Source organism: Caretta caretta, chromosome 11 (assembly GCF_965140235.1).
Source record: "Caretta caretta isolate rCarCar2 chromosome 11, rCarCar1.hap1, whole genome shotgun sequence".
Classification (NCBI taxonomy): domain Eukaryota; kingdom Metazoa; phylum Chordata; order Testudines; family Cheloniidae; genus Caretta; species Caretta caretta.
The window spans coordinates 44,870,265-44,886,728 of record NC_134216.1 but is presented as its reverse complement, the minus strand read 5'-3'; the positions used below and the strand labels follow the sequence as shown (position 1 = coordinate 44,886,728).

Below are 16,464 nucleotides of genomic sequence, written 5' to 3'. Positions count from 1 at the left end.
TGCCCTCGGAAAGTTATTCCCCCGCCGCTGCGAGCGGGGCCAAACCGGTCCATGGGCTGGCTTCGCACCGCGCGGGGATGGGCAGGAGCCGGCGTCATGCAAGGGGGAGATGCGCTGCTGGACAGTGGCGGAGGCCAGGGAAGGTAGCGCGGGATGGGAGTCGCTAGAGGCAGGGAGCCCGCTGCGCAGGTGCCAAAACGGGGTGTGGGTGGCACACTTGTGTAACTGCTGGATGGTCCAGCTCAACACCCCTTTCCTTGGGTGTGGTGCTAAAGGCAGCCCAATGACTAGATACAGCCACTCTTCTCGAGCTGATACAATGCAGTGCCCTGCCAAAGGAGATATTCTTCAGTGGAAAAAAAAGGTACACATCCACCCTCCTAAAAAATTTCATGTGTGGTTGTTGGTGGTTAAAATAATTGAGAGTTTGTGTAGGTGTAAAATGTCTGCAATGAGTCTCAGAGCAGCTCCCAGATGTATCCTAGTTGCTGTTCTGTGAGCCTGAATGGTGCTTCATTTTCTGTAATCCACTGCACATATAATTTCTCTCCATTTATTTATTTATCTAAACGTTATGGTTTTATGGCTTATTCTTAGCACACCATCATTTATCTTGATTAACACTGCAGATGAATGTTATTTAATGTATTATTTAATATTAAATACTCAGCTCTCTAAGTGGTGCTTTTCAGCAGTAGATCTCACAGCACTTTTACAAAGTCTCAGGGCCCAATCTGGTAGGTAGATTGCATGTAAGAGGAGGGGGATCAGCCACCTGGAGGATCCCACCAGGCTTTAGGCAGGAGCTGCGGCCTCAGGACTAAGGTGGCTTTGTGTATGCTCACCAGCATAAAGTTAGGTACCCAGGGAATTTAGGCATCTACAGGATTAGGGGGAAGCTCGGTGGGGGTTTTGAGGATCTCAGTTTTTGATTTGGGCACATAAAGTAGTAAACAGGCACCTAAATCCCTTTGTGGATCTAGCTTCTAAAATTATTTTCAGAAGCATTTGAGCAGGTTAGGTGCCTAAGTCCCATTGAAATTAATGGGTTAGGTATCTAGCCTTGTTAAGCGCTTTTGAAAATTCCACTAGGCACCTGTCTGCATTTTTAGACATCTAAATAGCTCTGGAAGTCTGGGCCTTTGTTCCTAGCTGTATGATCTTGCCTATGGCTGTATTAAAAACATTTTGTTTGAATGGGCACAGCTTACCAAACAATATAGATCACTCTGTATGACTGCCCTGTCATCATTATATCATCTGCAAATTTTATCAGCAGTGATTTTGTATTTACTTTCAAGTGATAGATAAAAATATTGAATAGCATCAGGCCTAGTACTCATCCCTTTGGAACCTCACTAGAAAACACTCCCACTAGACTACCAAGTCATTATCACTCTCTCTCTGGCTGAATGCATTTTTAATTATTTATACACAGTGGAACAGCTTTAACAGAAGATACAAAGACCTAAATCAAAATATCCCATAGCCCAGTAGTTAGGGCATTCATCTTAGAGACAGGAAACTCATGTTCAAATTCCTTCTCAGATGGTGGGGGAAATTGAACTAGGATCTCTTGCATCCCAGGTGAATTCTATAACTGCTGAGCTAAAGGATATTTCTGTCTCCTTCCACATTTTGTGTGCTGTTAGGTATGCACCACCACTGTTGTTTCAAGAAACCACTTAGATATTTGACTCCAGGAGAGGTTTCCTAACTGTGAATCTCAAGAAGCAATAGGACACCTAACTCCCTAAGAGGGGGAGGGTTAGGCCACACCCCTCTCCTCACCATCTGCTACTGGCTAGTTTAGGCAGCTCTCTACCTAATCTGCTGGGTTTTGTGGATCCCATTCTCAGGTGCTTATCTCTTTGAATCCATTCCTGGTAGGGAGCCCAGGTACCTGCCTGCGGGTTTGTTGATTCCACTGTGTGTTTAGGCACCTAAAATGTAGGTGCTGCAATGCTTACTATTACACAGCCTAACTCCTTTTGTGGAGTTGGACCTGAATGCTTCATAATTTTTAATGACAGGTTTCAGAGGAACAGCCGTGTTAGTCTGTATTCGCAAAAAGAAAAGGAGTACTTGTGGCACCTTAGAGACTAACCAATTTATTTGAGCATGAGCTTTCGTGAGCCACAGCTCACTTCATCAGATGTGTACCGTGGAAACGGTACACATCTGATGAAGTGAGCTGTGGCTCACGAAAGCTCATGCTCAAATAATTTTTAATGTATTTATGCTCACTACACCCCAGTGAGGTAGGGAAGTCCTATTAGCCCCATTTTATAGCTAGGAAACTGAGGTAAAGAGAAACTATGGAACTTGCCTAAAATCACAAAAAATCTGTAGCAAAGCAAAGGTCTGGCATAGCAAAGAGGAGCTACTTACATTTGATCTACACTCAAACACGGAGCGTACACCACACAAACCACAACAGACTTGCAAATTTTATCACCATTTCACCCTTGTCCTGAGGATTTCTTCTAAGATACTGCCTTAACTTACCCCTCACTATGCCTCAGAGACTACTATAATGTATGCCACAGGAATGTTGTCAATCCCCATGGCCAGAGGACCCTCTAATGCACCTCTGCTGACACAACCTACAGAACTTGGTGCTGAAATAAGGCATAATTGATCCATCAAGGTACACATGCTCCTCTTGTCACATCACAGTGATAGGTCCGCCAACCTGCTCTCACTAATCCTTCCATCATTCAATACAACTACACTCAACATAGTGAATGCAGCTGGAGTGCATGCAGATAAATTCTGAATTTCAAATCTGTGGAACACAACACACCACAAACTAAGGCAGTCTTGGTTTTCTCTGGTCTACTTATTATAGCAATGCTGTTCCTAAACCACTCCCACTGGCTCTTGCCAGCCCCAGGGAACAGAGGTTAAAATTTAATTCAGAATTAATGTCACAAGGATTAAGGAATGTGAAAGGCGAGAGGCAGCAGATTCTGTCAGATTTTGCTACTCCTATATCTACGAAGAAGGGGATGCATTTTTATGGGGATACAAAAAACAAACAAACCAACATACACACAGAAACCCCAACACTACAGTGTCAGTTAGTAGCAAATCCTGATCGAATGTACTTTCTGACTCTATCCTGCTACAGACACCTCCGGCTCTTGTCAGGGACCAGCAAAAAATTACCAGACCATGTCCTGCATCTAGACAGCAGCACAATGCAAAGTCCAGGCCCACTTCTGCTCCAGCTATGGCCCTGTCCTACATTCATAGGGCCTGGCAGAATGGTCTCTGCAGTATCATCTAGTCCAGTCTAATGGTAGGAGTCCTGCCACTTCCTCCTGTCAGGGAGATTCCCCAGTGCCCTCCCTACATACTCCCTCTCTCATGCCTCTTGTCTTTTATTGCCCTAGATACCCCTGCTGGCTGTTCCAACCTCATTACCATAATGGCTGACTGTTTACAAAAGAGGGAGGAGATCCTTTTGTTGGCTTGAGATAGCTGGAGAGTGTATTGCAGCACGAGTAACAGCAGCTTCTTCCTGCCTACCCACAGGGATTTCTTTACCATCATGGGTGCTGGCAATGTGCTCTGGCAGGAATGAGGACTAACAGGCACATATTTACCCTGTGAAAGATACACACTTCCCTTCCTCTGGAGCTGCTATATAGAAGCTTTAAAATAGACTTAATGGATTTCCCTACTGACTGGGTTGCAGGTGGGTATGGTTGGGAAGAAGCTGGGAATGAGAGACAAAGTGTGTTTTGGGGGGGCTTAGTGCAATCTGCCCCACTCCCCAGTTCTAGTAGAGGCAGGCGCTGGGCCGGCGTCAAAAAAAATCTAACAGACTTTAATACAACATCCATCACTCATTGAGATGCTCCCTATGCTACATATTTTGGTTTCCCCTCTTCATCCCATGGGCTGAGGATGATGGATAGCATTCCGCCTCCTCAGAACAAAACTTTAGTGTCATAGGGAGATGGCTACAGGTCCTGTTGCCCGTGGGCACGAATTCTCAGGACAGAACTCTGGGGGGTGGGGGGGAGAAGGGCTCCTAAGAGCTTAGTAGGAGCCAATAGCATCACTACATCTCCTGCAGGCAGTTGGGCAGAGAAGACACTACTTTCCAAGTGCCGTTAACGGCGACACCTGGCGACGCAGATGGTAGGTTCCAGTCTCTAAGGCCCGCCCCCGGGCCCATGGGTGCACCAATCAGCAGACGGAGTGCTGAATTATGCGGTCTGTGATTGGATGATTCTATTGTGACGCACACTCCTTCCCCCGGAACGGGCAGAGAGTGCGAAGTGGCTGCGGGGTTAGTTATTGGGGCTGTTCCCGCCAGTGAGAGCGGCGAGGGGTGGGCTCATCTGCGGGTGGGAGGTACCGGGGGAGTGGGCTCATGCAGCGGGGCGGGGTGGCCAGTCCTGAGGCCGCGGCTCGCTGCGGGCTGTAGCGTAGGCGGGGACTGGGCGGGTGCGGGTGCGGGCATGGGCAAGGAAGCTTTGGAAAGGGATCCACCTGTCAGCTCTGAGGCGGAGGCCCAGTTGCGCCCGGGGTGCGGGATCTTGGTGGAACAGGAACCCTAGGGAGCATCCATAGGCACCTCCCTGTGCTCTGCGTGCGAGGGACTTCCTGTGGGGTCTCCCTTGCAGGACTTTGCGGGGGGGGGAAGAGATTACCTATACTTCAGGGACTGGCGCTCAATGTTTTCCTGCCACATGCTAGTGCTCCAGGGCTTAACATCCCATGAAAAGGGATCACTGTAATCATTGCACAGCTTGATACATCTCTCCAGCAGGAAAATCTTCCTACCATGCAGTCAGAAGTTTACTTAATTCCTTCCAGTTACCGCTATTTCCACCTGGTGGTACTAACTTATATAACCCCACCCCCGTCCCCCTTTAAGTTTACACCTTTCACATAGTTGGTTGTGTTTCTCACCTCTTTCCTGCCCTTGTTCAGCCACATGATGCATCATTTTTAAAACGTTTTCAGCATAATTGTTCATATAATTTTAATGGGAACTTCCTTACTTGCAGAACATAAAGAGCACACTTAAAGTCCTACATAAACTCTTCAGCCATAACATAGTAAAAATCATACATGTGCTGTTTGTTTGCAAATGAAATTGTTTGGAATTCAACTTACTTTTACCCTATATTTAAGTACCAGTGATGTGCTCAACATACAGTCCTTCCCCTGAAGAGCTAGTCAACTAAAGTGTGGGGAATCACGCTTTATTCTCTTTTAAAATTTTAATTAAGCATTTTTAAAAGTCTATACTGATTTTCTGGCTATAGAAACAATTACAAGTAGACTAGTGATGAAATATGATTTGACATGTATACATGACTCTTCTTTCCCTCCCATTCTGCTTAATTGTGAATTGCCTATTGCGTTCTGTAATTTTTAACTTTCTATCTAGGTGTCAGCTTCAGTTTAATTTAAACTAGGATGGTAATTAAGACTGATATTTTATTCTTGTTTATGTAGTTTTGGGACCCTTTAAAGACAAGATTTCTTATCATTCTAGTTTCAGCTGGAATGTAACCTTATCTATCGGGGACTCAAGTAATCAGTTTCTGGACTGAAGGTAAAGGCTGCCAGTCACTTAATCAGCTGTTACAGTTCCCAGCTCTGTCAAACTGAGGTGTTTCCAGCTGTGGTGATTATTCAAAGAGTTTTTTTATATTAAAAAAATAAGTAGGGGAATTATGGTAGGGATTAGATTAATGACTCAGAAGAGAGTCCCCTTAACTTCCGTAATGTCTGTGCATGAGCAGAACCTGAGGTACCTTCCCTGCATGTGCCAGCTATGTCACTTTGATGTTCCTTTGAAACACTGGCATATCAGAGGAGAGCTACTGCTTTCCATTGCAAACAACATGGAAGTTAAATTGTGCTGGATTAAAATGGGTTAGAGTCAGAAGAATTAGTATAAACATATTGTGTGGTCAGGGTGGTTAAAAAAATCCATTTTAAAATGGATTTTTTGTTCAAAAGTTGGATTTTATTTAAGTTACAGGTTTGTTTTTAAAAATAAATTTAAATAAAATTAAATTTGAAATTGACAGCCTGTGTTAAGGCCTACGCTTACTACAGTCTACTAAATAATATTAAGCAGTATATATCTGCTGCCAAGTTTTAAAGAAAGTTAAACCACTGAACTGGTAGAAGTCACCAGCTAAGCATCTGGAACAAGATCTTGCTGAAGTGCTAAATTAGCTTCTGACAGCAGTAGCCTCTTCTGCAGGTACAGACAGAGTATTTTTTTCACTTAAGTAGTTCTGGTCAATGACTAGTTCATTCAAAGTTAAGAAATCAAATGGGAGTTGGAGGGGAAAAAAGGCAAGAAAGTTTGTTTTCCTCTGAAAAAGACTAGGTGTGAAGATGAGATCTACTAGTCTAAAATCTTGAACAATCACTTAAATTCACAACTGAGATATATTTTCTTTGTTTAATAAATCAGTTTTAAGTGCAAGATATATTTTTGTATCCAGGACGTTTAAGGTAGTTTTATTTAGTAAGACAATTGTTGTTTGTGTATTTAACAGAATTTGCATTTACATCCAAAGAGAGCTTGACGGGGGGCGGGGGGGGAAGTCACAAGTAAAAAAAAGTGTGTATATAGACACATTTTCTAACAATGTAAAAATTAAGAATCTGAATAACAGTTATATAATTGCTTGTGTGTGTGTATATATATATGTAGAGTATCTTCCTGCTTAGCAAAAAAAAATAAAATAAAATAGAAAGCTCCACATTTAGTGTAAAGGCTGTATTTAGTTGCAAATCAATATTCTTTGTTACCAATCAATGAGAATCAACCTCTCTTTCAAAAAATAACAAAGGTACAAATGAAAAGAAAATTAATCTTGGTTTTCTGCTTGGTGAATTCAAGTCATAATTAAAAATCAGCAATTTAAATTATTTTGATTTAAATCAATCCACTGTGTGTGGTTCTGTATTCTCTTAAAATTACTTCAATTACAGATTTCTTCAGTTTACATGTCAAAAAGTTACTTTTTCTAACTGCCAATGCTACAGACTCAATGTGGGAGAAAACAGAACAAAAACCCACAGCTTGTTTTTAAATCTTGTATATAATCACCAGTAACAGTTTCCACAATTAATTAATTCCACAATTAGCTGACAATTTTCCTGCTGTATGAGACAAAATAAAATGGTTTGCTCATTCATAGTTATAGTAGCTTTCTAGTGCCTACTGTAGTCAGTTTCCTTTTATTTAGTAAAGTAAATTAAGTATGACTTAAAAGCAGGGAACAGATGCCTTGAATAAGGCCCATCTCTGCATAATCATGTTGAGGTTTTCAAACGCACTAACTCTGGCCTAACTCTGCTTCCACTGTAATCAATGGCAAAACTGGTTGACTTTGGTAGGAGCAGGGTTAGGCCAGAGTTAGTGCTTTTGAAAAAAAAAAGAAAATTTAAACCTTAACTCTGATTGGCATCTCTTGTAAGTTTGAACTTCATTGTGTTTCTTAATTTATTTTTTGTATGTTTGCACTTGAAACTGTGAACAGTCCTCCTGTTACAGGTGGAAAAAGGAAAGTTGGTAGGTAGGTAAAGACCAAAACAGAGGGCCACATTGTGCCCTGATGATCCACAAGTGACTGGGGACTTTTCTGTACATGAGTCTTCCCCTATTTATCAGCATCTTCTATGGTACCTTCCCTTTGGAAACTTTGGAGAGCCCTGGAGGATTGTGGATCCATTTATGGGATAGCAGGATGTTAGGCTGGCTCCTCTATTCCAAGCCTGCAGAGTAATACAATATAAGCAGTTTGGGAGATCTGCACAGAAACTAGTATAGTTGTAAAACCTGCCCTCCCTCCCTCAGTGTAAGATGTCAAAGAAAATTTCATGGGGAAACTCTTATGAAGTCTTTTGGCTACTATATAGGTTTGAGATTTGGACCAATATTTTTAAGGGTGGTCAAACAAGCATTCTACAGAGAAATCATACACATCCAGATTCCCACACTCTAGTCTGTTTCCAAGTTTGGAACTCCAATTCTCAGATTTTTGACACTCTGAGGCATTTGCAGTTGGGAAAGAATATCTCCCCTTCATTCCTTTCCAACTGTCACGACCTCAACTCCATCTAGAACATCTTCAGTCAGTTCCTTTCTGACTGGTTAGTGAAGGTGCTCCCTGCAGGAGATGCTTACTTGATTGCTATCGCTGTTCCAGCTCTTTCTAGGATGCAGCCTTCCTTTAGGAAGCTCCATCATATCCATCTTTAGTTATGCAAAGTACTTGACCTCTCCGCTTCAGTTTCCCCTTCTTTAAAATGAGGACAATTACATGGAGCCTTTTGTTTCAGATTTTAGTGGCAACCGCTTTTGAAGCCTTTTTTCCACTTCTGAAGTAAGTCTGGGATTTGAAGCAGCTATTCCAAAGTTTGTCGGCCTTTGGAAGTTTGGAACAATTGTCTCCTACAAGCGTTCTACCTGTGGTGGTTTAGTATAGTGACCATGTCCTGAGCAAACTTGTTGGTCTGTCAGGACTGAGAACAATTGCCTTGCCCAAGTGGTTGTTGGGTTAGGCTTGCATTGCTAGGCTTTTAATATTTGTCCTCTTTTCAGGGGTTCATCTGTGTGGAAAGAGTCCCTCAGTCTGTGCCTCACCACATAGCACTTGAGTAGCCCCAGGCAATTCTGATGGTAGATGACTAGCCCTTGGGCAGTGGTTTTCAGACTGCAGGTTGTTACTCAGTACTGGGTCACAGAATGTAAGGCACTGGGCATTAAAAGTCCTATCTGTGGTGCTGCTCGGCTAAGGCACGCTAGTCCCTATCTGTTCTCACACCGTGCTGTGCCCCAGAAGCGGCCAGCAGCAGGTCTAGCTCCTAAGCGGGGGGTCATGGGGCTCCGTGCGCTGCCCCGCCCCGAGCACTGTCTCCGCACTCCCATTGGCCGGGAACCATTGCTTCCAGGGCGCAGTGCGGTCTGCGGTGCCAGAACAGACAGGAAACCTGCCTTTGTACCCCTGCTGCACCACTGACCGGGAGCTGCCAGAGGTAAGCCCGCGCCCCATCCGCATGCCCCAATCCCCTTCCCCAGCCCTGAGCCCCACCCCAACCCAGTGCCCCTTCCTTCATCCCAAACCCATCATCCTCAGCCCCACCCCAGAACCTGCACCCCCAGCCCAGAGCCCTGATCCCCTCCTGCACCCCAACCCCCCACCCCATTACTGAGCCCCCTCCAAACCTGGAACCCCCTCCTGCATCCCAAACCCTTCATCCCCAGCCCCACCCTCACCCCAGAGCCTGTAACCCCAGCCCAGAGCCCTGACCCCCTCCTGGACCCCAATCCCCTGCCCCAGTCCTGAGCCCTACTCCAAACCCCTCATCCCCAGGCCCACCCCAGAGCCTATACCCCCAGCACAGAACCAAACTTGTAATCTCATTTAAAAAACCAAAACTATAAACACATACCACCAAGCTAGCTTGACAAAAAATCTATTTTCCATAAACCTATATTGATTGGTATTAATTATATAACCCTCTTAATTCTTGATCAATCAAGTTCTTTACCAGCTCCATTATCTTGGCTGGGATTGATGTTAAACTGACAAGTTTATACTTATCCAGGCCATCCTGTTTACCTTTTAACTACTGAGATAGCAGCAGCTCTCTTCTAGAACTTCCCCAGTACTCCAACGCTTATTGGGGGGAAAAACAAAACAAAACCAACATTAATTGTCCAGTAAGTTCATCATCTGACTCTTTTAATATTCTTGGATGCAAGTTATCCAGACCTACTGATTTAAAAGTGTCTAACTTAAGTAGCTGCTGTTTAACATCCTCCTGAGATACTAGTGGAATGGAAATAGTGTTCTTATGATATGACTGTGTTGTATTTCCACCACCACCACCAATAGAGAACAGAAATACTTATTGATCATTTTATTGTTTCTATCTATATTATTAGAATTCCTTTTGTTCCATGTATTAAACGCCTTATTGTCCTTAACTCTGCTGGCCATAGACTACTCCTTGTGTCCCTTTGCTTCCCTTATCAATTTTCTTTAAGTCCTAGTTTCTGATTAACATTAATTACTATCAACATCCATTTTAGTCCATTTATGTTATGTTATTTTTTAGAGTGGAAGTAAAGGCAGCTATAAACCAGGTTGTGTTTTTAAACCATCACAGCCTTCTTCTTTGACTGTGGGTTTATAGCTTTTGGGACATCTAGTAAAGTGTGCTTAAACAATTCCCAGTCATATTTTTCTGATTAAATTATTCTGGCAGATAATTGTTTTCAGCTTCGTGAAATTGGCTCTTTTAAAGCACCAAAAAAAATTATTATATCTATCTATCTATCTCACATTGTTCTGGACTTTATTGTGTTTGCACAATAAATATGATCAAGTCATGATCACTTGTGCCTAAGTTACCATTAATTTTTAGCTCTGATTCTTTATCTGTCAAGACGAGATCTAATATTGAATATCCCATGTTGGATGCAATACTTTTTGAGTTGATGTAATATTTAGAAATTCCAAGCATGTGTTAGTACTGGCACAATTAGACCTCCAGCATGCGTCACTCAAACTGGAGTCCCCCATGATCAAACAGCTTTTTCCCCCCTACACATTATAGTTCAGCTCTTTACATACCTTACTTGTCACCCTGTTTCCTACGGTGATTTGGTGGTCTGTAACAGACACCAGCTAATACACCATCTAGTGCTTTATTGATTAGCACATTGATCCATAAGTATTCCTGGAAACAACTCCAGTTCTGGCCAGAGTTAAGGCATATTCTTCTATGCGTGGCAGAACCTGTATCAACCATTGTGCTCTTTTATCCACTTGGATGTGGAGTTTTTGTTGCACAAAGGATATATGTGGTATTCCTGTGCGGTATTCTTCCAGTAGAAGGCAGCTGTGACTCTGCCACTTATCAGATTGAGAGGTTTTCTAGGCAGCTGCTCAGGTTGCTGGGTAAGTCTACACTAATAGAGGATATATTCCTGTAACTTGAGATAGGATGTCTCTGTGTAAATATCTGCCAAAGTCTCTAATAGAAGAGGTCAGAACAAACAATGAAAATAATCCATAAAATCCAGTCAAGTAGGGTTTCTTTTTTTGTGGACACTTGGATCAATCTGCGATTCTGTTACAGAGGTTGGTTTACAAATGGGGCATCTCCCTGCATCAGAAGGTGAGAGTTTCTTTTTCACAGGCAGATTTCTGGCAGTTTCAGGGGGAGGTTTCTTGCCCCTTTTATTTCTAACACAGTTGCCATGTTTTATGTAAACCCACTTTTATACTCTGCTGAATATGTGTCACCTCTCTGTGGTTTCCTTATAGATCTGGTCTATTTTAGAGAGAAAAAAACAAAACAAAAAACTTTCAACCACTATATGGGCTAGTTAAAGATGGTACATTGTCTCTGTACCTATAGTAAAATGTTCTTTTGACCATTTTGATGCCAGAAGCATCAGTCTTGAGACCTTTGTCATTTAGAAGGAAATCTTTTAAAATTTTTATATAAAGGGATTGTTTTGATCGTTGGTGACATCAATTAACCTACAGACGCTACTAATTAGGTCGTTCATTCATTATTTGCGGTCATTGAATTTGTAAAAGATTAGGAAACATAGGTTAAAATCTTCAACACCTCTTTCTGCTCTTTGTTAGGTAAGCGGTCTATATTGGTGTAACAAGGCTCTAGCTAGGGAAATGTTCTTGGGCAGGCACAGTGGAGATAGTTGTAAAGCTGTCTTCCAAGAACCCTGGTGTAAGGGGTATGCTAGGATGGGATGGATGTATCAGCAGTGGGCCACAATACTGTAGATATTCTGGGCAGAACTTTGACCCTAGGATCATCTCGGAGGGTACTAAGAGGTGTCTTAGAGCCACCTTAGCCCCCTTACTTCTGGCTGCAAGTTTTGCGTTGCACCTTGAAGAGAGGTAGCACAGAATCTCAGCTATAATGGGTTTAGCTGGCTATACTAGAGTTTATTAAAAATAAAAAAAACAAACCTGTTCACAGAATGGGCAAATGACATAAAGGACTTGAAAAACTTTCATATTCTCACACTTTTCTGAGAGCCTCTCTTCTCTCTCCTACTTTGCGAGACAGAATTAAAGTGGGGTAATGATGGTAAATGTAACCAAAGGTAATCTTTTCAAAAATATTGTACAATTTCATTTTTCTGTTTTGCTTTGTCACAGACCAAAATGGGTGATGTTGAAAAAGGCAAGAAGCTCTTTGTTCAGAAATGCTCTCAGTGCCACACAGTTGAAAAAGGGGGGCCGCACAAGACTGGACCAAATCTTTGGGGTCTGTTTGGTCGCAAAACAGGACAAGCTGCAGGATTCTCTTACTCAGATTCAAACAAGAACAAAGGTAAAAACAAAAAGGTGACATGGGGTGGGGTGCAGGACTGGAAGCATAAAGAAGAAAAATTAATTCCATTCTTGCTAGATCTTAAAAATCTTTACAAAACTACCCTCATAGCTGTTAAATGACAGTATTGCAAGATGAACCTGAGCCACATCTTCAGAAGCAAAGTGCTTTTTAACTGAAATTTTAGTATCCTTTTCCAGCACATCTCAGTTTTTTTATATCTGGCTATTTACATCCTTTCCAGGATTTTACATTAAAATCTGCCCTCTGACAGTGCCTATTTCTTGGAGTGATGCTGGTCCTTTAGTCTGATCTTGCTTCAGTTGGTCACTGCTCTCTACTGGCATTGCATTGGTGTATAGTCTCTTCACTTATTGGCACTGGACTAATTTTAGCCCTCTGATTATTATATGCTGACATGTCCATGTGTACTGTTTTAATACAGATGATCTTGAAAGTAAAGGTGTGTTTAAAAGTACTGTTACATAAATGAACACCATTGTATCTAATTTGGGTCAAGGTATTAATTGCAAATATTATTCTTAGTTTAAGTTCTTTGATTCTTCAGTTTTACTGGGATCCCACGGGGGGAGGGATTCAGTCTTATACTGGGATCTTAATTATACAGATCTATTCCTACAAAGAAAGCATGTATTTCAGTGTTAGTGTCTGTTTTGAAAGTGCTCATGTGAGCTAATAGTGCAAGGGATTACTACAATAAAGTACATTTAGACATCCTGATGATGGCTTACGACTAGGACATAATACGTCAACCATATTAGTCAATTTATCTCCTGAAGAGGTCAGACATAAGTGGTGCTGCTATTACTAATCTTTCTGTAGCCTTCAGTACTGTTGACCATAATCTGTCATTGATATGCCCGTGGGAATTAAAGGTGGAAGCTAACACTGAAGCTGTTTCATCTTGTGAGTGGTTCCATTCCCTGCTCTAGCACTCATTGGCATTAGACCAAGGCACTACAGGGGTTCACCTCTAGCACTCCTGTTGATTATATCTTTGAGCCTGTTTCAGTGCAACTTATCACATCTCGTCCAGACCCCGCTGAGGTAACAAAAGTCCAAAACAAGAGTTCACACAAACAAAAGGTTCTTCCACCCTGCTTAGGCTTCTCATCAGCCCAGCCTCCATGCTCACTTCCCAGCCCCTTTCATCTACCTTTAAGTCTTTCTGATACCTTCCCTGGAGTCCTTTCATGGTCTCAAAGCCTTCCTCAAGAACCTACCTTACTCCATGTAGGTCCTCCTCTAGGAGTTTTCTCAGCCCTTATGAGGCCTGGTTTCAGGATGTCGCCTGACCCCATTTAATCCTGCCTCTTCTGGTTAAAATGGAGGTAATTATGACCTAGGAGAGCTGACTGAATAAGGCTGGCTGCCCCAGGCTTCCTGCCCTTTAAAGGGGTGAGCCACCCTGTTACACACCTGTTCCTGTTAGAGAAATTCCAGAGAGTAGCATTGAAACTGCTGTTTCTTTCTGAAGGTTCTCTATTACCACCCTTCATGTTCAACATTTATGAACCTACTGTGGGGGGAAATATAGTGTGAGCTAGAGTGTCAGTATGCAGATAATCAGCTCTACATCTTTTTAACAGAATTACAGGTTGCTTTCCCTGTGCTCTGTCAATATCTAGGAGAGACAGACAATAACTAAAGCTAACTGTTTACATATCTGGAGAAGATGGAAGTGCTGCTGACCTGGCAGAGGGAAATGCTTTAAAGAGCTGGCAAAATTTAAAACCATTGTGTGTAATCAACAGTTTCTGTGAACACTTTTGCCAATAAATGGACAATCTCAGGATTAAAAAGAGAGCTTGCTCAACCCTAAGTAAAAATCACATTGATTTAAAACACAAATCTGAATACATTACTGGAAAGCATTGTCTCTACTGGCACTTGAATTATGAAGATATTTGTATAGATTAAAAGTAGCAAACATTATTCAAAAGTGTTCAGTTTAGCTGAACTGGCTTTAAACATTAATCTTTCCAAGATGCTAAATATAATCTGGATTATTAAAATGAGTCAAAAGTAAATACAGAATGTACCAGTTGTGTATTTAATGTGAAATGTGTTCAAGCAATAATGAAACCTGGATTTAATTTATCATTAATTCTCATTCTTTTTTCCTCCTTTGGAATTTAGAACATAAACTGAGTAGCTTACTTTCAGAGCTGCATACCCTAGATTTTGAGATCTTGAATATTCTTGATATACTTAGCTATCTGTGGAGTCAAGTGGTATGACATTAATAAAATGTAAGCAATTCTTCATTATTGTTTAAACTTTCCAGGTGTTGTCTGGAATGAAAATACACTGATGGAGTATTTGGAGAACCCTAAGAAATATATTCCTGGAACTAAAATGATTTTTGCTGGCATTAAAAAGAAGAATGAGAGAGCAGATGTTATTGCATACTTGAAAAAGGCAACATCTTCATGAAGTGTTCTTACAACTACCGTGATGTCAGAAAGTGTTTCAAAATTTGAATCTCTCTTGTATCAGTATTCATGTTTCAGTAGTCTGTTAATATTTGTTTATTAGGTACTGGTCTTAGCATCTGAAAATATGAGTCTTTATTTGATTTTTGCTAAGCCTACTACCAAAACAAATTAAGGGTGAGCACTATGTAAACTATTTCTATGATGGTAAAGGTGGGTATGGCTCCATACAGATATTTCAAAAGAAAAATACTGTTCCCTTTTCCAAGGAGCTTCCAACTGAAGGGTCCAGTCCTGGAATTATATATACATAACTGGAATTATACATACATATAACTTTACATTGAAATCAATGTGACTGTTCAAGTTAGTACAGTTACTCACACGTGTAAGTGGTTGTAGCAATGGACCCTAATACTTCTTCCTTGAAGATTTTACTTAGGCAAAATTCTCAACAAAATCAGTGGGGGCTCAGCATTTTGCAGGATTCAGCCCTAATTTAAAAGAGCAAGGGTTGACAAACAATGGAACTGAACTACGGAGAAAAAGCCAGTCAGCTTTATATCAAGATGTTAGTATAAAAGTGAAGCTCAAGGGATTGGAACAGCTACAGTTTGATCTGTAAATAATTTCAAAACTTTAGCTCACTCCTTGTATTAGCGTTTCTTCGTGTGTTAAAAGGACAAACTGTCGACCAATCAGCAATCTCTTCATTACAGTTATAGTTTTTTTTCACTCCACGTGTTCACTCCATGAGTCAAATATATTAAGGTATCCAGCCCCCTTACTATAAAGAAACAAATAAGGTCTGACATAGCTCAAATGATGGTAATAATAGCAGGAATACTTTCACCTTTAGTTCATACTCACAACTGTTCTGGTAGCCTATAGAAAATGTAATGGTTTAGCCTGGGCCTGGGAAGACAGGATTACTACATGAGCCGATACCTTACTTGGGTATTTTAGAGAATTCAAGAATTATACGTGCATGGAAACTGATCTGCCTTTCTCACTTCATTAAGGCACTTCAGGCTCAGGCTGTGAGGGTCTCATTTATGCTGTCCCATACCTATTCTAGGGCTATAAATCTTGCACCTTTCAAATGGCGAACCTTGAAAATGAGGTTGGAGTGGGGATTGAGGAAATTAACAGTAGAGCGTACATCTTTAATAGTGAAATCTGCATCTAATTTATATCTTTTTATTAGACAAACTGCTTAGCTGTACTGCTGAGAGTACTAAGTCTTCCCAGGGTTCTGTAAATACTGAGGTGTTAACTTACATTATTGTTAAAGGCAGTACTTTCATGTGTTTGGCCACTGATGATTTGTGCAGAATATATCCCAATAACATTAAAGATGTTAGTAAAAAGAAAACTTATAAAATATATTGAACATCTAAATTTAATTTTAAATCCTTTCATTTTTTACAATACTAGTTAAGCACTACAGTGTAACCATCATATATATATTAAGTACTACAGTGATTGATGCTAGAGAAAAACCATCTTGGTGGTTATCTCAAACTTTTCCAGAGTAACAGCCGTGTTAGTCTGTATTCGAAAAAGAAAAGGAGTACTTGTGGCACCTTAGAGACTAACCAATTTATTTGAGCATAAGCTTTTGTGAGCTACAGCT

At 41.3% G+C, this 16,464-nt stretch overlaps 1 protein-coding gene across 8 annotated transcripts; it reads left to right on the top strand.

Annotated features, from left to right (window-relative positions):
* The first annotated feature begins 109 nt into the window (after positions 1–109).
* Positions 110–16,234, top strand: LOC125644490 (cytochrome c iso-1/iso-2). 8 transcript variants are annotated; one of them, XM_048868460.2, is made up of 4 exons: positions 285–364; positions 5,522–5,581; positions 12,198–12,372; positions 14,681–16,234. In XM_048868460.2, exons 3-4 carry the CDS (start codon positions 12,204–12,206, stop codon positions 14,827–14,829), a joined length of 318 nt encoding a protein of 105 aa, XP_048724417.1. In that variant the 5' UTR covers positions 285–364; positions 5,522–5,581; positions 12,198–12,203; the 3' UTR covers positions 14,830–16,234. The 8 variants fall into 8 exon arrangements, with proteins under 8 accessions (XP_048724416.2, XP_048724417.1, XP_048724418.1 ...); XM_048868461.2 differs by having other exon boundaries at positions 291–364; positions 5,482–5,581; XM_075117979.1 differs by lacking the exon at positions 285–364 and adding an exon at positions 4,081–4,152.
* The last annotated feature ends 230 nt before the right edge of the window (positions 16,235–16,464 follow it).